At 41.6% G+C, this 20,724-nt stretch overlaps 1 protein-coding gene across 1 annotated transcript in view; it reads right to left on the bottom strand.

Moving 5' to 3' along the window:
- Nucleotides 1-465: 465 nt before the first annotated feature.
- MRPS6 (mitochondrial ribosomal protein S6) overlaps nucleotides 466-20,724 on the bottom strand; it is a 46,630-nt gene continuing 26,371 nt past the window's right edge. The window contains exons 2-3 of the mRNA XM_088529003.1: nucleotides 11,951-12,090; nucleotides 466-699 (exon numbers count right to left, since the gene is read on the bottom strand). Coding sequence (XP_088385129.1) covers nucleotides 519-699; nucleotides 11,951-12,090 — 321 coding nt within the window. The 3' untranslated portion in view covers nucleotides 466-518. The remainder of the gene's footprint in view (nucleotides 700-11,950; nucleotides 12,091-20,724) is intronic.

The following is a 20,724-nucleotide window of genomic DNA, read 5'->3' as shown; positions in this document are numbered from 1 at the left end:
TTTGCAGTGTAAGTTGTTTTTTATCTTGTACCTTTTTTGGTCTTAAAAATGAGTCAAGTTTTATTTTTAATCACACTTTTATTGTCTTTTTCAAAAACTCAAAAAACCCTTAAACAAATCACATATTATACTGCTCTATTTACACAGCAGAGTTTTTAATATCTTATGTAAAACATACATATTCTGAAGAAGCTTTCTTTAGGAAAGAAGACTATTTTTAGCCTTCTAATGATGGATAAATCTTCATTATTGATGTAACGCTTAAGGGAAAAAAACAATTTCTAGAGGCATTATATATCAAGATAAGCATGCAGATAAAGCCTATTCAAATTATTTTAAACAAAAAAAAGAGAAAACCCAAGTATTACAATAGCTTAAGATAACACACTATACCACACACGTTACATGATAAAACTGATTATTTTTCATGATCTGATTATTTTTCATTTTTATCACAATTGGATCCCAAAACAAAGCTATTTTTTTTTAAAATGTTTTGAACATGTTATTTGGAATATTCATTTCTTCTTGGCAATTAGTTTGTCTTCATAGTTGACTGGGATTATGCCACTGCATTCTTCTTTCTTTGATACTGGATGCTTTAAAAAAGCACGTCTAATTACATCAATATCACGTCCTAAATGATCCATCATGGTCGATACAATCGAAGGTGGGCCCTCAAAGTCTACCAAAAAATACCTGCAATGACAAACATACACACAATAAAACAAAAGACCTGCACTCCCAAAACTTTAAGTCAAATCACTCTTCTGCGAGATTTCTTAAATCAAATTTTCCAATTATTTCCTAAATGTTAGTCTCCAAATTGTTTTTGAAGAAAAGCTCGGCATTATTCGGATTTCAGATATGAGCAGTTCAGTTGCAGCAGGCTCAGCCTGATCTGATCTGTTGTGTAGCACTGCTGACATGAAGAGCTCGAGGGCAGCTTGCTCTCCTCCTACCCACTCCATTCATCTACACACCTCCACTCGAGCAGTTTAAAACCGGAAGGTGACACGTTCATTTCAGTTACAACGTGCACTCTCCTTCTCTGAATTTACTGCATCTTTCATGGGGGCAACTTTCCCATTTGATATTTGGAGGATGGAGCCAGGTCACAGGTGTCAGTGTGAAACATCTCAGGTTCATATGTATATGGGCATGCTTCTTCTTTAGAAATCCTGCTCCAGAGCTGAATGGATATTAACACACGTGCACAGGCACAGCAGAAGCAACAAGGAGATGGACGGAGGCCAAGTTAGGCACATCTCCATGTGAACACGGCTTAAATTTCCCAACTGCGGGTAGGAGCTGCCAGCTTGTGCACTTGGCATTTGAGGAGCTTGCTGTCTTGCTGACCCTGGCAGCAGTGAAAAGCTCTTACTTCCACACATGCAGAGCATGTGCAAAACATGCTGCTCCAGGTAAATAGTGTCCACGACCTACTTATCTCTGACAGATATAAAGAGAAAAGCTCACGTACTGCAAGTAGAGCATTGCTCCACGTTAATATGAGGTCACTGCAGTTACTTCTGCAATAAATTCCTTTGTTGAACAACTGCACTTTGTTCATGAGCTCGATTTTAATTTTGCAAGAGGCTTTCAAGTCTCCAGCACACGTGAGCAAGTGATATGGCCTCCAGGAGTTCATGAGCAGTGAAACCGCCTCGTTTCAGATTAGGAACCGCGACCACACACTGGCGTACTCTCAGACGTGTGAATTCAGATCCCTTATCTTAACATGAGATATACCTTCAATTCATTTGCAATGTAATGTCTACTGTTCCTGCAAGTTCTGCGTGGCCAACTGCCAGCCGTTATATTCATATAGAAAATAATGATGTTGTCTATCTCTCCTCCACTGAAATTCTCTGGATGAAGTGGCATTTTCAATCCAAATGCAATCAAGAAAACTTTTTGGTCAGTCAATCTGCATTTGTCATGGCCCTAACTCCAGTATAGTATAAAGATACTGTAACAGTTTCTCAGAAATCCCATTAAAGCAAACTAACTGCTCGCCTTGTTTCCAAGACCAGCAGTACTTCAAAGCTTCCCATTTAGCCATTTCTCTCTAATCTTTATGAATCCTCTTACTAAATCTCCCCGTTCCTCCTTGTCCATGCCAACACACCTTCCCTATTCAACTGAAGGGTCAAGATAACATGAAAGTGGCATCCCTTAAATGAAGTCACATTACATATGAAAAAAAAACAAAACAAACCAAAAGAACCACTCCCAAATCTCTTGTGCCCAAACAGGATTGATTTAAAAATTCTCCCTAAGCCCAGGATTTTGTTCTACAAGAGGTCCAGGTTCTTATTAAGCCAAATATACCGTGAACATCACCTGCTACAGTCCAGTTTGTAACGATAATCTTAAATGGTAAGTCCCCAAGAACAGAAATGGAATAGGGACGAGAAGAGGAAATACAGGAGATGGGCTCATCAACAACAAAAATGCAAGTTTTTCACGCTGCTCCCCATGTGCAGAGCTAATTCTCATGCAAGTGAGTTACACAGGGTGATATCAGAAGATTCACACACAGAGCAGCAGGTCAGAAATGACTCAAGCTGGACGGCCGCACAGGGGTGGGACCTGCGCATGGAAAACCCCACGGAGGAGCTTTTCCACAGCCAGACATGCTGCTGGTGGCGTTCTGCTGAGGGTGCCTACACCAACAGCCCCAGCTGAGCTCTGGAGTCCTTTTCAGAAGGACCAGACGGAAGCACGGAGCTCTCACACGCGAGGGCCGCGCTGAAGCAAGCAGGCCTGCGTGCACAGCTGCCCAGCTGGCGCGGGCGGCGCGGAGCGTCACCGACGCCGGGGCAGCGGTGCCAGCTAAGGGGCATTTGCTCCTCCAACTGCAGTGGGGCTATTCAGAGTTGCGTGGAGTAATTGGCCTTAGGAGAGGCTTGGCGGTACCATGGCCTGCTTAGTCCTCCGTGCAAATCCTCAAAGGCTTCAGCGGGGTACAGGACTGGGCTTAATGTGTTTCAGAAACTGAGCTGCCTGCTGTTCTCCGGCCTTCAAAAATAAGAGAAATCACCCAGGCACGACTTTAAGGAGAAAAACAATTTTTAAGCTCAGACGATGCATTAGAAATACTGCGCAGCAACTGCTCAAGGATGCACACCCTGTGAAAAGGAAAAGGCGCATTTTCTGTTAAAGCCATTAAAAGCCATTGGTAAATTTAACAGATGCTGCTTAAATCTTCTCTTTTGGAAGAACCTTCCAAATCCTCTTACAGTTGCAACTAATAAAACAGGGGGAGGGGGAAGAAGGGAGAGAGAGAGGAGGGAGAGAAATTGCAATGGGTAATACAACAACGCTTACATGCCCCCTTCCCCCGGGATCTGTCTGCAAGGACATTCATTTGATTTTGCAAACTGTGGCCTTTTCTGTATCATTTTAGTCCCACTTCTCTAGAATTCCGTTTCATTTCTGCTCGCAAGTTGTATGCTGCTTTTCATTGTGTTCCTAAAACGGCAATAGTTTTTTTTTTTTCTTTCTCAAAAGGCTGCTTTGCAACTTTGTGCTTTCTCTCACATTAGCAAACGGTGGAAATTTCCACTGACGCACTGTTGATAACTGAAGGAGAAGTGGGGGCTGGGAGGATGAGCTGTTACAGCATATCTTTATGACTCCTCTCAGGATAGGTATTTTATCTGAGGATACAAAACTGCTGTAATTGAGGACAATGCAATTAAAAAAAAAAAAAAGAAACAGCATTTTTCAACATAACAAGCAGCAATTGCCTTGCTCTGCCCCCCCCAAAAAAGAAGGAAAAGAAGGGCAGCATAAAACATACTATTCCCTCATTAAAGAAAGAGACAAGAAACTAATGGCTGCAAAAGAAACCACCAGAAGTGAAAGTGCAATCTCTGAGATGTAGAATGTTTCCCCCAGAATATATGTATTTATTTCATCTGTTCTGAGATGTGTTTGTTTTTTAAACCCACCTCTCGATGAGGCACGCAGCAACCTTTTAAGCCAACGAACTATGACCTGATACACGGTGTTGTGGCTACTATTTGTTTAGCAAACAAAACCAAACCCCGGTGAGATTTAAATACGGGGGAAATACAGGAAGGCAGGAGGGAAACCACCTCTCTCTTGCAAGCACAAATCGGCAAGAGTTGAGGCTCTCCAGGAGTCAGCGAGTCATCGGGGGAGAAAGGCAGGAAAATTCCACTGATGCGCTCTGAGACCACAGTTTTATTTTTGTCGTTCTGCCGTACCGTAAATAGAAGGTCGATTTAAATACAGGACAGCAGACTCACTATCTACTGAAACATCATATTAAAACAGTGCATTAACGGAAAAGTAAGCAATATCATATGACTGCAAAAAAGGGAAGACTTGCCTTTACATATGAAATAAAAATGCTGAATTTCCTTCATTCTTCTCAATGTATCCAAGCCAGAAATTGTTTGAACTTTGAGTCCTAAGGACACTCAAACAGTTTGCTTTCAGATGGACATTCTTTGACTTCCAAGAATCCTGAAAAGCACCTGGATCAAAACTGTCTTTTAAGCCCTCCTGGAATATGGCTCTAAGGCTAGGTGCAATGTGCCTGGAGAGACGAGGGGTAGCGCACACAGGACTTGGAGGAGGCTGTGTGATGCCACAGCTGGGCCTGGAAAACATGTGTATGCATAACCATGATAAGCGTGAACTCAGTTACCTCTCCTGCTTTCAAGATAAGTCTGAGTCAGCTTCGCCAGTGGGGAAGCGGAAATATAAAGGAAAGAAAATGTTCTGGTAAACAGGTAGAGCACCTAAGAAAGAGACAGAAAACAGTCTGGAGGAAAAAAAAAAGAAAAGGCACTGGTATTCTTGTGAAAGCAGCTGCGCATTTGTTCTCATTTAATTAATCCCAGGTTAATGAAGGCATTTTGCTACCTGAATGATCATCTCGTCTTCGGGCCCACTGCGCTTACTCTGCAGAGGGGCAGCTCGCTCTTCTTCCCAGCTCTCGTGGCAGCTACTCTTCCTCAGCAGGGCAAGCAGCCAAGTTTATGCTCTGAGAGATTTCCAATTTGTAGCTGGAAGGACTAGTTAACATTTTACGTTTAGCTTTCAAAAAGCATATATGGAACAGATTAAGTCGCCTGAAAATTACCAGGACAGCAACTGGCAAGTACCAGAATAAAACCAAGAGCTGCACCCACTAACTAGACTGTGCCACAGGAGTGATGCAAATAATCCACAATGAGCAAATATTTGGGGCAAAATTATTTCTTGCCATCCAGAGTCTTCAGAAATTTTATTTGCCAATTCTAGACCCGGACGCCTGTTATTACACTAATTAAATAACGGAAAGGCATTTTGCAGCGCTGCAGAAAAATAAAAGAAAAAAGTCTTACTGTTGCACCGCAGAAGAGAAACTAGTCTGACCTATTCTGTGTATCTGAGAAGTCACTGGATACTTAGGTTTGGTCAGCTCTCACTGGGGTAGCACTTGAAAAGTCTGCTCAACTGTAACAAGTCGGGCTGTAGCTACACAGGAGGCATTAGTTCTGTGTGGGTCACATCTTGGCTTCTGTATAATACAAGGCTTAAAAAAAAGAGAAAAAAGAAAAAAAAAGAAAAATCCCATCCCACCAAGATCATTACTTAAGAGCAATCCCTGCATTTAATCAACGTGCTTACACAAGGATGCTGCAGAATTTAGAGCATGAGGCAATGATACTGGTGCCTTAACATCACCCACTACCGTGCTCTGCCATTTCCTCAGAGATGCTCCAAAGCCGTGCACATTGCCCCGCTCCAAACAAGGGGCAGGCAAATCCCTCCGCGGCTCTAAACCTGCGGCCCGCGCACGCTCACCAGGGCATGAGTGCGCGAGCAAAGCGCCCGAAGGGGAAGGAATGGTTCGATTCGTCAGTGGAGAAAGCCCCATCTAGTGGAAGAAGATAATCAATTTAGCAGAAAATGCCGCATATGTGCCCGATAACTCAAATACTCCAACCGCTCTGGTTTTCATCCTGCAGCGTTATGGAAACAGAGCACCTTTTTGCTGATGCAGTTCCAGGTGCTTCAGGGTCTGGGCAGAACAAACATGACAGGTTGTGCATTTACTGCAAGTTTAGCTCGGTGGCACTAAGAAGGGAAAGTGTGCAAGCTCTTTAACCTGCTTTTCGTTCTTCCTATTTGCCCCTAATCATTAAATAGCCATGAAAATAATCGAGAGAGTCTACCTGAGTGAAGCTAAGTATTTTAGTATATTATCAGAAGAACAAAGTCCCCTGATGGCAAAGGTTGTTAAAACTTGCAAAAAGAAAAAAAAAATCCAGAGAGCAATTCTGATGGGCAACTATCATTTTACTCTTCAGAATAAAATAAGTGAAGCTATATCCAGGCAGTGCAGGTTATTGGAATGACTATTTAACATTCTCTTGTCAACATGAAATACCGTTCCAAAACAAGCTGGCTTGTTTAAAAATAAATTGTGCAAGTATAGTTCCTAACCTCAGATGAACGCTCTGAACATGTAAAATAATTTACATAGCTATGTTTCCAAAGTATTCCAATCTATTAACATTACACTCAGCGACCAGACCGCTCCTCCTCATAACTGCCTGTGCCTGCTCCACGGGGACACTGAGGCAACCAGGAATTATTCAGTGGTCTCTCTGGCCATCACTAGGGTCCCTGCACACCTCCAGCAGAAAGTTCTCCACGGCACATGTTAAGATAAGCTCCTAAAATGCAATTCAGCAAGAACAAAAGAAAGACCCGAGTTTGCTATTTCAGAGAACAAGTGGGTTGATGAGATAACTGGAATGAAAAGCAAAACAAAAAGATTAAGAGACAAGCAAGCAAATAACAAAAGAAAATTGCCATCTTTTCAAAATCAGATTTGAAAGGGAAAAAAACAACAAGGCAGTGAAAACTGGCAAAAGAAACATGAAAATTGTTATGAATAATCAGAATTATGCATAGTTTAACTGGAGAACTCACGAATACAGTAAATGCATCAGTCTGAAATGCAGGGAGAAAGGTCTAAAAATTACTAAATTACAGGTGGATTAAGTGGGGGGAAAGCAAACACACACACAGAGCAAAGGTAGAGACCACCAAGCTCTACTGATTCACAGAATAACTTGACCTGAGCAGTGACCAAGCTGATATACAACAGAGGGAGAACCAAAATATGAATGGCAGCCAGAGGACAGCAAGATACCAGGTATACGGCAATATTGAAAAATCCAGAAAAAATCTGGACACTCTCTTCTCCCCAGAAAGCCAGCTATAGCTCCTTCCTCCAGCGTACTACATCTCTGGTCTGTTACATGTTAGAGCCATCATCCCAAAGCAGTGTCTGAACCTTGTTTTGTAAAGATCTCTTTCATAGACTTCCTTGCACCAGCTCTCCTAGAATAAAAATATCCCATAAACTAACCACCTCCCCCAAAACAGCTTATTTGCCCAATGCCTTGAAGCATGAAGTGTCACAAGATTAAGTCACAGCCTGGCAGCGCGAAAGCCAGCTCGGGTATGCCAGAAAACCCAACCTGACCCACAGATTGTGCTACAGGGATCCAGCTTTTATGAGCAGCTGCAACATTCTCCAGTTTAACACTGACCAGGTGGGCAGCAATGGCACTGTAATTTCATCCAGTGCTTTTCTGGCCACTTTATTTGCAAGCTGCTTTAAGGGATACAGTGCTTTTGTATCACTGTAAATAGCAAACAAATCTACAGCTTAACATTCCTTGCATTGAAATACTAACATACCCATCTTATTTAAATCAGTTCACCTTTGCTTGTTCCAAAAATAAGCACTTGATACACGTGATATGGTGTAAGAGAAAAAAAACGTACCAATGTATTAAGAATAATTTAAAAAGAACTCATTAAAAATAATAAATAAGTAGTGGCTAGAAAACCAAATAGTCACAGCAAACGCTATTGCCTTTTAGCAGATAAATTTGGGAATCCTTATCTACTATTCTTTTTTAAACCTACACAGTGACATGGGCAAGTCACTTACACTCAGTATCTCAAAAAAACTTACATACCTACCCCACATTGGAACCAAGGTGTCCTTGTTACTCATTTGGTTCATCCATGGGATGAACAGTATTTGCTACAGTTCTGTGAAACGTTACAGAATCTACTTGAACCACGATCCTAAATTCTGTAAAAGGAAATATGAATTCCTTATGGTTATTAATATCAGCAATTAAATTAGTAGCTACTTTAACTTCAGGTTGAAATATCAGTAAACCAATGATTTAAAAGTTTTGCTCTTCATATGCATCCACACAGTCCCTGAAACATACATTTTTCCTAATTACTTAAATACAAAAGCTGTCAATATTAGATACTCTAAAAAACGAAGGTGCTTTCCGCCAAAAGAGATACATTTAGGACCTAAATCTGTTTGAATATACTTTCAGCACACATGCACCACCTCCTCAGTGAATATTGTTCGCTGAAAAGGAACAAGTCAATGAGATGTGTGATCTGCGGTCTTCAAAGCTGCCTGGGGGAGTGCAACTCCCGTTCATCCCAACAACAGCTGCAGGCACCAGTCCCCGATGGAAGCCATGAAAAATCTCCGCGTTCCGATCGGCTGCCAGTAAAACTCTCGTTCTCGGAAAAGTCTCCTGGAAATTGCTAAATGCATTACGTGCCTTTAATGCGGTAACAGCTTTCCGAGTTGATGCTGAAGCACTACGGAACTCGTATGGAAAAAAACTGACCTAGAATTGACCTAAGAATATGTATTTTCCAATTTAATTCTTTACTAGTCATGGAAGACCCTACAATAACCTGGCTAGGTCCAGTGGCAGTTTTGCTGTGAGGATTGTGCTGCCGCATTGTTTCTGTCAATCATTCAGTTTTATTACATGCTGCTGGTAAACTCTTGACTTCTATTTAAAATGAAATTAAAGAAACACACAGCAAAGGGATAGAAAGCAAATGGCAGCTACACACCACAGAGCTCATGCCCGTGGAAAATGTATGTAGCTGGATGGTGCAACACAGATCACTCAAGTCAAGCTAAGAGAAACAGACTGGGTAACACAGGAGGAGTTTTATAAGGAAGAAGAACTAGACACTCTACACTATTTTGGATGATAAAATACCAATATGTTCTCTGATCTATTTTTCCAGGTAAGCACTCTTGAGGGGATCCTATGCCACCAAGTGACAGGGAGGGGGTTCATTCAATGGTCACGAGGACAAGAGCTGTCTCCAAAAGGCAGATTCTAATAAGCAGTGACCCACGCTATCAATGTGGCATTGCAGTAATTTTCAGACCATTTACCAGTGTGGAGGTCAAAGAAGTAATAGATTCATCATACATCCCAAGCCCAAAAGCTCTACATGCTATAAGAAAGAAAAAGAAAAAAAAAAGAAAAAAAAAAACTTAAAAGATTTCATACTCTCCTCACAGCGCAGCATCATCTGTGCTCGCAGAAATCGTTAATGAAAATATTGATGAAAAGGTGACACGCTATACTATTTACACCAAGTTACTCTGCAACACTCTATACTATTCAAAACCAAGTGGATAAGAAAGGGGAGGGAGTAGGAAAGAGAGGTTTTTTTCTTACTAAATAAGATCTGTTAAGAAAACAAAGACAGAATTTAAAAAATATTATGAAGGAGGAAAGATCTTAGGATCTCTTAGAAAGTATAGGTGCATATTTAACTTACTGAGATATTCTAAAAGCTTATTTTTTATCAAGTCTGGGTTTCTGTTTTTTTTTTTTTTTGAACACCTTGTCCTGTTAAAAAGAAGATTACTTTTACGTATGTTGTAAAGTAGAACTGATCAGTTTTTAAAAGGTGGATAAAGAACTGGCTTTTCACTACTCCTCTCTCTTTGATATCCCGAGTTACTCTCCCAACCACACAAATTATCCGATGGTCTATCAGGAATCCACTGCACTCAAGCTGAACTGCAATCTCCTTAGCAAAATCTATATAAATACATTCTCCCACATTATCAAATACTGAAACTGCCTGCTGCTTACCATTATAATATCTGGTTCCTCTTGAATTTGAGTTTCCAGCTGAAAGCACAGAAGTAGTGCACTCTCTCCATCAGCTTCTCTCTTTCAAGAAGCCAGACAATTCAGAGCAGAGAACTGTCGCATTCAAATACAGAGAGACAAAATCCAGGGCAAGCAGAATGACCACTAAATGTTTTGAGAGAGTTGAATAGGGAGGTGCAAGAGGAATAACGATGGTGATATTAATTTGATGGCTTCATGCCTATGTATCAAGACATGATTGCAATTATTTTTACTAAAAATCTGCTTCACTTGGAATGCAATATAAGCCTATGCTGAGGACTCTGCAGGGAAAAGCACTGCATTCTGCAGATCCCCTGCTCTTGCTTATGAACCAGGTGATCTGTTACTTCTTTAAGGGTCTGGAGGAATGGATTCCATCCATCCCTGCTTCCCACCTCCTTCGATACTGGTTATTGTGTTCTTCTTCTGGCTTCCCAGCTGAAGAACTTGAGACCTGATCTGCAGAAGTGCTGCCACCCAAGTTGGGAGCAGCGATCTGAGTGGGAACTGCTATCTGAAGCAATGACATGTTACAGCACGTTAAGTATTGCAGGAAAAACAAATCTAGAATGTAGAAGTCACAGCTTCAGCATATAAAATTAAAGGAACTTAATCCTTCTGGCTTGGCTCCCCAGTGTAAAATGAGTATAATACCAGATCCCTGTTCTGCTTAAGCAGTCCAGGAAGAATTTAGCATTCAAAGAATGCTTCTATGCCAATGGAAGAATGATGTCACCAATAATTCTGTCTTGAGGGAAGGCTTTCATTAGCCTCCATGTGTAGTCAACAGGGATTGATGCTAAAATACGACCGTCAGGGTCAAGAGATGCTTTGAAGACAGCCCATTACAGGCCCCATGGAAAAAGAGCACAAGACCATCACGGCCATGACACCAGTGCTTTTGGCCAAGAAGCACAACACAGAGCTCTCTTCCTCTACCCTTTCCATCAGTCACCGCTGCCAACGCTCCTCGCAGGAGAGTAAGGAGGTCTTCAGAAGAAGGAGTGAAACCGTGAGTGAGCCCTGAGGAGATGAGCTGAGGGCAGCTGCAAAGCCAAGAGGCGACCCATGGAGCCCGCTCGCCCTGCCCGCGCCAGCCGCGCGCACCACGGAGGCAGCGCCCGCGCGGCCGCCCGCGCGGGACGAGGAGGCGCCTGCCGCTAACGGTTGTTTTGGCTGTTGAGTGCGGCCTCCACGCAGTCGGGGTTGCCTAGCAACACGGCTCGGTCCTTGCGGAGCGCCGGCGTTCCTTTCGGAGGGAGCCCTAAGGAGCAGCGAAACATGAGGGCAAGCAACGGGCGGATGAAATCTGCGGCACCTTCGCACTTCATCCCAGGGGGAATCCGCTGGCTGATACCTGAATTGGGAATCTCAACAATCTCTTTGGGATAAACGTGCTTGTTTATCCTCAAGGAGGCAAACAATACACCCCACGAATTAGGCGGTCATGGCTATTAAAACCTGTATCATAAACACACACAAGCCTCACAGGATATATGTGGTAATTAACATTTAGTTCAGATGCGTTAAGAGAAAAAAGAATCAGTTTTGTCAATTGGTAGCCAGCAGATTAGATAAGACTTTCATCAGTAAACAGCATGACTGGCTTGGAAAATAGTTACGTAAAAATGACATAGCAGAATAACATTGCCTATGCCAGGGGAAGGAGTTACGAAGGCCTGAGCTATTCATAATGTGACAGCTAAAAACTGTCAAAAAGCTAACAGTGTACAGAATAAACCCCCCAAATACTTACAGCAGGGTGCAGCATGAACAGCCACAGAACACCTTTTGGAGGTGATAAACATTGCATATACTCTCCCAAGTAGCACACAGAAGGCCAAACCATGAGAATTGCATATGAACATTTTAAAGAAGCATTTGAAATATTTTCAGGAATAATGTGTCATGCATACCCTCCTCTTTTGTGCCGCTCTTTGTGCTTGGAGATTTTATAAGGCAGAGACCTTTCGCCGAGGTTTTCTAGGTTCCTCACAACGGCTCCTCTCTCCATAAGGGCCTCAACAGTGCGCTTCAGCACAGCTGCAGTCTCAGGCTTTAAAAGGGAAAAAAAAAAAGAAGAAATGTACACAGATCTGGTCATTCATATTATGCAACACGTGTATTTGCACACCTAACTGCTGGGACAGATCATTTAACAACAGGTGATTGCAAAAAGGAAGTACAAGTAGACTTTCCCATAAAAAATCCAGGAAGAACAGCAACTCCTGTAGGAATTAAGGCACGAGCAACAGCTTTCACTGATGTCCAAGTTAGGCCACACCAACAACAGCAAAAGGAAATAATCAATGATCTTAACTCACCTGATAACACTCTGCCTGACCTCGCACAGACCCAAGTACATATCATAAGTCATACATAAATCAAACAGCAACTATCAATCAGCAATAGCTCTCAGGTCCCTGGATCACTGATGCTAATTAATACTGTTCACCACAATAGTTGTTAACAGTATAGGGGGAGCAGGAATCTGTGACTCGATACAGAGTCAACAATTAGCACTGTGTTCCTTTTGTATAGTCATTTCAGCTGCAAGCTGTAATACACATTTGGACTCTTGGCTAAATCACTGTACATTTAATTGCTTTTACATAGCCAATGTCCAAGTTTTTTCAAGAGTTAAGGAATTGAAATGCAGTAATTAATCTAACATGCAGAGATTTCACTTAGAAAAACAAGCTTGAGGCAGCCAAAAGCCAACAGGTAAAATGAATGCAAGGTTTTCTTGCTTACACATATCATGGCTCTTAAGAGCACTGAATCATTCCAGTAATGCCACTCAGCAATATCTATGAAAATGATAATAAAGTACGAATTAGAATGTTTTGAAAACAACTGCAAACTTTGTATGTTCTTGGTGACACGAAGCATTTCAAGAAAACAAATCTGTGACAAGAAGCATTTCAAGAAAACAAATCCCCTGTAGAGAAAGGAACTAAATGGATGTCCAAGCAAACACAAAACACACCGTATGGCTTTCTTCCCTGCCTCCCCACATTTCACATCAACACATATTCTCAAGTCTACTTGTCTTGTGAGATGGCAGCAACTGTAAATAAAGAAGTAATGGAAAATTAGCTAATTTCCAAAGTATCTGGTATTTTGTTAAATAGGACCATCGTATTGATTCGCCATCCTTTCATAGAAGTAAACTTGGGTAATCTTTCAATCAGTTTATGTACAGGATGACTGAAAGTTAGTTGCCTAAACCTATGCTAGAGATGCAAAACTTAGCTAAGAAACAAAGCTTTTTAATGCTCAGAAAGCTTAATGGAAATTGGTGAAAAACATGGTAAAATTCTGGAAAAAACATAATTTTACAATACGCAGGATAGTCCATGCTGTGGCATGTGAAACTTCTCCTTCATTTTACTGAGGATACAAGGTGATATGAAAGAGCTCCCAAACGCAGAGCAGAGATGTCCAACATATGACATCTGGCAAGGCTGCATGCTCTTCAAAAGGCCTGTAGTACCAATCATCTGAAATGTTTTCCTGTTCCCATGTTCTTACTGCCCTGTGACATCCAAGAGTCAATCAGGTGGCAGCACGCATTACTCTTCACCATCATAGAGAAATTTCATTCCTCCCGCTTGTGACTAGGTAAACTACTTGGAAAAGTCATCTTCAACACACAGTGCCTCAACAGTTACGAAGTGAGCAAAAATTGACTGTTGCTTCCTGAGCATTTGTGTAGAGTATGTGGTAAAACCATTATGGGGACCAGCCAAGTAGCGTGCATGTAAAAAGAAGTCACTACCCTACCAAAATTTTCCAATGTATTGTAACTACCGTTTCCTAGAAGAGAAAAATACTAAAAGTATCTCTTGTCGTAATGTGAACAGTTAGGATGAAGGAATTATTAAGAGAGCCTATGGCTTATACTGTATTAATTTAAATTACATTTTAGCCTAGAGTCAGAGATAACAGTATTTTCAGTTGACTTAGGGTGACTGTGTCCATTACCACTCAATACATTTTTTTGGAAGCATCTTTTACACTTAGGATCTCCTTCCCCAAAAAACATTTGCAAAACTAACTCAGCCTCCTTCAAACTCTTTTTGGTCTCCTGCCACAAAGCAAACCATTTCCAGAAATCTGATTTTCTGAGATTTCCATCCCTATGTTAGGCACCTACACGTTGATGCTACACCTGATCATGCTGATCCACTCATGAAGCTGATCATGTTAATCCCTGCACTCTCCCCTTTAAATCTATCTCCCATCTCTCAAATATTTCTGGATTAGATGGTTTAAAAAAATGATAAAGCATTTCTTTTTTGAGTGAGTACTGTTCAAAACTCCATAATTAGAGTCTCAGGAACAATCATAACACAAATAACTGAAATTGGAAAGACAAAATGAACCACCAAGTTTGTTTGCTTTGCCGGGTCAGTTTTTTCTCTTAAAAAAAAACCCCTCACAATTCCCATCTACATGAAGACTTAATTTCCAGAACTTTGTAGCCTTAAAATCTCTAGTCATTATTTGTATGACAGTTGTGCATAGAGGTCTCTGCAACTATCAGGACCCCACGGGACAGGGAGGATACATTACACGTACATTAACGAGTCAAGAAAATAGGAGACTTCCTAAAGACACCTATGAAGACGCTGGCAGAAGAATATGTTCCATTGGATATAACTGGATTTGCAATTTTCTGAAAAGGAAAAGGGCTGCTCGCAAACATTAATTTCTTGAAAAAGTTTATGCGTATTTGCAGTTCACTTGCCAAAGCTGAAGAGTCATCTTACACCAAGCTGGAGGAATAAAGTGATCTATTCTTGCCTTTTTACAACAAACTTTTTGTCCCCCCCACTATCTTTTTTTTTTTTGGTTCTTTTCATTTAGAAAGGAATACGCAGCATCTAACAAAATTGCAATGTATTGCCCTGCCACTCAATCTGAAGCTAATTGAGTAATGAGATATAAGCTGTTAGTACACTGGAAAATAATAAAACGCCTATATCATTTAACAATATTGCATACTAACATAAATGAATTCTACACAGAGTTTTATAGTCCTTTAAATTTAGTCCAACACAGTATTTAAAAAAAAAAAAAAAAAAAAAAAAACACAAATCAGTTTCTATCGGACCTGGCTTCAGAAAAGGTCATGTATTTTATTTTTTATTTTTCAGGTTGAACAATCATTATAATTATCACCTGAAGAGTTTATTACTGCAGTGCTAACCCTCCTAAATAATATATCGCTATGGAACATATGACTGCATTTCTACCCATATTGTATTTCCAAAACTCCTTCTGTATCTGTTCAAATGATATATAAGAGCAGTCTAAGATAACTATGGCAGACTTTGCACAGATGTCTTGATGCTGTAATCATGCATCACCCACACTGAGGCAGAGGGACAAGTAACACCCTGGAAATATGAGTTTCCAGAATGCATGGGCATACTTGCATCTATTCTATGTAAAGATTATTTTCAAATAATGGTATATTTTGGGTGAAATGGCATGTTTGATTCCTCCTAACACAGGTCCTATCCAACTCCTACTGAATTTGATGCAACACAATTATTACCTTAAACAGCCTTTTGACAGCACTTTGTATTTCTGTAGTATCAGCTAGCATTTGCAGACACCTTCCTTGCCCCATAAATCAAAATTATATATTAAAATGATCCCCGCATGCCTTTGGTATAAGTGGGAGCACAAAGCTTGACGAGCTCCTGCCCCAACCCTCAAAACAAGGACAGGCAGGTCACAGGAGGACTCCTAACACCACAAAACATCAAAGATCCCGGTCTCATGTGGTAAGTGTGGGGTATAGCTGCAGTGCCACCAGCTGTACTCATGTGGACTACCATCCACAGACAGCAGTGAACATTTTAAAATACCGTATGCCCAACACAGTGCTGAAGGGACTCAGCTTTTTGACTGCCCACACACCTTTCTCATAGAATTTTTAAGTTAACTAATCTCCTTCATCTCATTGCTGCTTTTTTTTTAAACACCTATCAACGCACACACCTTTCTAAGTGAGATTCCAACATTTCACCTTCTAAGCCTAAATTTAGAGCTGTTCTGTAATATTCATAAACACCACACACTAAGCTAGTGATTGGATGACCAGCTGTACACTTGCCAATAGAGAGATTACTTTTCTATCTATCTATAGATTGAATCTATAGAACACAGATTTTACAGAGAACCATGAAAGAAGTAATGGACAAAGAAAAGCTATTTAACTGGCACATAAACTGAGAGAAGGGACATTGCCTAAATGATTAGCAAGGAATATAACAACCAGTTAGCTCCAAATATTTTACAGAACAGATGGTTTTGACAAGGGAAGTCAAAAATATGGGAAATGACTAGAACAAAAGTACATCTGGGGGGTTTCAAAATGCCCTCTGCCCTGAGCAGACGCTGGGGAGCTGCTCAGCTAAAACAGGCAATCACAACCCACTAGGGAACTAGAAAAACTAAATTCTGTCCAGGTCACCATTGGGCAATGCTTTTCTTCAGGTATAATTAACACATAAAAACTTTTAAAACCTCTTTTTCTCTAAATGTTTTATTAAAATTAAGTATTTTGCTTTTGAACAACTGTCTCATCCCTGTAAGAAATGCAAGTGCTTGAACACAATTTGCCCTAGTAGGTAAGTGTGGGCAACATGTAAGATATTGAGAGCCAAGAGCAGGGTACTTTCAAGGTATTTCAGCAAAGTATTTTTCCACATTAAGAAAAAAAAGGCTGGCATCAGGATACCTGAAGACATATACATAAAAATAGGAATGGGCTTTTAAGACAGCAATGGCAACATCAAATGCACTTATGGGTATGGGGTTCCTACAAAAAACCATCAGCCCTATCAGTGCTTACTTCTGGATTGAAGGCTGGCAAAATTTTACTCTACGACAAGAATTTTTAGGATTTAATAATGAAGTTCAGATTTCTTCTTTTCCCATGACAGCACCATTTCTCTCTAAAAGCTTTCAGCGATAATCCCAAAGTAGGCAGCAAGCGTTGCTCCTGTGTTGTCTTCTAGATTTATTGTTCATAATGAATCACTAGCTTAGCCTCCTTATCACTCACCAAAGCAAATCCAGAGAGCATATTCCACCAACAGAAGTATTTTCCACTAAGATCCGATTCTTAGTCTTCCCTACATGCTTATATTTTGCACTGCTTTCCCCCCTCTGTCTGTATGACAACAACTACCTAGCAGTCACACCCAGTCCCCCTTTTCCAAAAACCCAAGGAAAGGAGCGACAAGCAAACGCTGCTGTGAAGAACTGAGAAGCAGTCACTACAGCCATTACTCCCTCACTAGTGCTTTAAGAAATATTCAAGGATTGGAAAAAGTCACTGGGAAATCTCCTGCTTGAGCCAACGGGCCTGACCGTTAAACAAAATCAAAACACACGTATTTTTTATGTAATATACTCATGTCATGACAGAAGCTTTGTAATAGCAACAGCATCTCAGTGTTGCGTGGGTAAGCTGAAAAGCAGGATACTTAATTGCTGGTGTTATTCACAGTACCATGCTGTAAAGCTACCTGAAACCTGTCCTGAATAAAGAGGAGAAAACAGCTATTGCTTTTGTGAAACAGGAACCTTCTACTGTCCAGAAGATTTTGCCTCTGAAATCACAATCTGACCGCTAGCATTTTACTTCCCTACATTAATAACAGAAACAGGCAGTGTTAGGAGAGAAAGGGCAGCTAATCAAACTGCGAGCGCTGCAGTGCACCTGTAGTGCTTCCAACAGCAGGTTGAAAAATATCCTCTTGCAAAGCACTAGGCCCTGCCACTCAAGCCCTCTCCTGCAGTGCCTGCGGTGCTCAGCGAGGTTGTAGGAGCTACCGTGGCACTCAGGCAATTATCACAGGAGAAATCTGCTGGGCCAGTGAGCAAACATACTGCTAGGTTTTCTGTTACAACTTGTTTTCTGCTTGCATAAAAGATGCTGGATCCTTAAACGGAGCTCTGTTCAAATCAGACCCTCATTGCTCATCTTTAGCCGAACAGCTGTATGTCCAGCTGTGTGACCTACCCCTTCCTCTGTCAATAACTGTGCATGTGTAAGTTGAACACTATCGGAGAAGTGTATTCTTCCACATCCCCTATAAGATATATAAGGTGTTGGTCCTCTTATGCAGGCCGACCCATCAGCACGGCCAGCGCGATGCGCAGTTTCTGGGCACAATGAAGCCTAAGATAAAGTCCTACAGATTTCAAAACAAAACAAAACAGAAGGAACAAGAAAAGAAAGCCACAGATTTCTACATTAAGGATTGTAAAATATTACACTTTTCTGCAACCTCGCCATTTGTGGGAGTATTCTGAAAACACAAACTAATTGTCGGTTTTGCAAGCTTGTCACTGTAATCCCTCTCATTGCTCCCCTCCAAAAAAGAGCATGGTTTATCATAGCTTGCCTAAAGCCATCGGCCAAACTATATATAGGCCAGCTTTTGCTAACCATAACATCCACAGACACAGGTTCCTCGGTTTGCCTCGGAGCCAGAGCAGCTGAGGACATAGGAAATGGTATTGTCTGGCTCCCAACGCGGGAGCCACAACATTTTTTCCTGAACAGCCAGCAGTAATTCTCCTACCACAAATGTGGGGAAGCAAAGAGGGAAAGAAAAAATATGAAGGGGAGGGAGAGGGTGGGCTGCGGAGAGAAAATGAACGTGGTGCCGGGCGAGCCGTGCTGCAGCGCTGGGACGAGCAGAAGGAAGAGCCTGCAAGTGCTGGTGTGTAACTGCGAGCCCTGTCCCCGTCCCGTGCGTGCAGGAGCGGTCACCTCAGCGCTGCACATCCCCGCATGTTCCCCCAGGGGACGGAAGGCCCGGCGGACTTTCCCAGTGTTTCTACTCGAAATACTCCTCCTCCCGAAAACAGAACTGGAGGACAGCTATCCACAGACCAAACTAGCACACTTCCCCACACCTCCCAACCTTTAAACTTGTAGCACTCCAAGAGAAAGGTCTTGTTATCTAGCTCTTTTCCACAAACTCGGCACCCTTCCACCAAGAACCCCGTTAAGTTTAAGTTAACCCCCACTATTCCCATGTGCCCAGGAGCGATTCATAGCCCTGGATGTCACACGAACTACCATCCTTGCATGCAGAAAACCGACTGCACACACGCTTCTCTCATACCTCTGGCTTCTCCGCTTCTCTTCACCAGCCTGTCCTCAGTCCCTGCTGGGGGAGGATGCAGTTACCTCCGAGGCAGCAGAAAGCTCTTTAATGCACCCATTTCATCAGCTTCCAAAAAAAGAAACAGATGGAGGCACCCAAGCAAGCTCTACCTCAGAGCACACCTGGAGCCAGCCTGCAGGACAGCACAACTCCAAAACCCTCTGTTTGAGGGGAATTTACAACACCAGCACAAGAGCAAACACTACAGCACTGCTATCAGCCATGAAGGACTCACATGGCAAGCTGCAAGCATATTAAAAAATAAGCAAAGAGAAAAAAAGAATGGGAATACTCTGACAGTGAAGGGCTTCTTGTGCTACCAGAGGCCAAATGGACGTGAGCGTGTCAGCCATGAAGCTGCAAAGAGGACTTAGTAAGCCCCATATGCTGTTACCCTGAGACAGACCAGAGACTTGGCAACAGCTTGAAAAAACATGCTTATAAAGCTGATTTCTTCTAAAAACATGTAGCCCAATCTCAACAGAAAAGACAGCTCTGCAGCTGGAATCAGAGCCATGTAAAAAAGACTCTTCACCACCACTCAGTTTTTGAACTAACTAGCTGGACAGAGGTTGCTGAAGAGAGGACAGAAATTCAAAAGACAGAAAAAGCAGCAGGCCTTTAAAGAAGCTTTCTTGAGCCACCAGGGCTCTTCTGAAAAGAGTCCTGAGAGCACGGGAAGGAAATCAGACCCGAAATTCAGTCAACAATTCGGTTAACACGAAGTAGAAGGTAGTAATAGTAAACAGAAATAAAGCTATCAAAATTAGTAAGACAGTTTTCTAATTCCCTTTCAGATGATACTAGCAGCAGAAAATCAGATCTTCTCTTGGTTGTGGAATCACAGAATCACAGAGTGGTTGAGGTTGGAAGGGACCTCTAGAGATCATCTAGTCCAACCCCCTGCTCCAGAAGGGACACCAAGAGCACATGGCACAGGGTGGCATCCAGGCAAGTTTTGAAGATCTCCAGAGAATAGTTATAAAGGTTCTTCTGAGATTAGGTGTTGAGAGGCGGAAATCAAAGAATGCAAAATCCATGCTGAGAAGAAAACTGCAAGTCAAAAGCAGCAAAACTCTAGGGAAAAAAATGTCTTTATCACTACTGAATACATAACTAAACACTAAAAACTTGTTAGTGAAAATGACAAACATATATATTTGTGAACTTGCCAAGATCAGCTGGCCTAAGAAAGGAACTTTATGACAAGAAATGAGGCAAAACCGGGAGTCATTTAGTTGTCTGTTTCTGTACAGAATTAAAGCACAGCAGAGAGATGAAAAAAAAATAATCAATATATGAAGATAAGACAGCATGAAAAAATACTGTAGTAACATCAGTAAAAATAGTAGCTATGTATACAACACAGTAACCAGTTGTTCTTTATCTGCCTGGGAACAAACTTGGACTCCTGGTGCAAGACACAAAGCTGCAATTACTGTAAAAGCGTAAACATCAGGGAAGAGCAGTCAGAATTAGAGTACGGC

The sequence above is a fragment of the Tinamus guttatus genome, unplaced genomic scaffold, assembly GCF_059628265.1.
Source record: "Tinamus guttatus ecotype Peru unplaced genomic scaffold, ASM5962826v1 Tinamus_guttatus_pri_ptg000318l, whole genome shotgun sequence".
Lineage (NCBI taxonomy): Eukaryota > Metazoa > Chordata > Aves > Tinamiformes > Tinamidae > Tinamus > Tinamus guttatus.
This window is presented reverse-complemented; position numbering and strand designations above follow the sequence as displayed.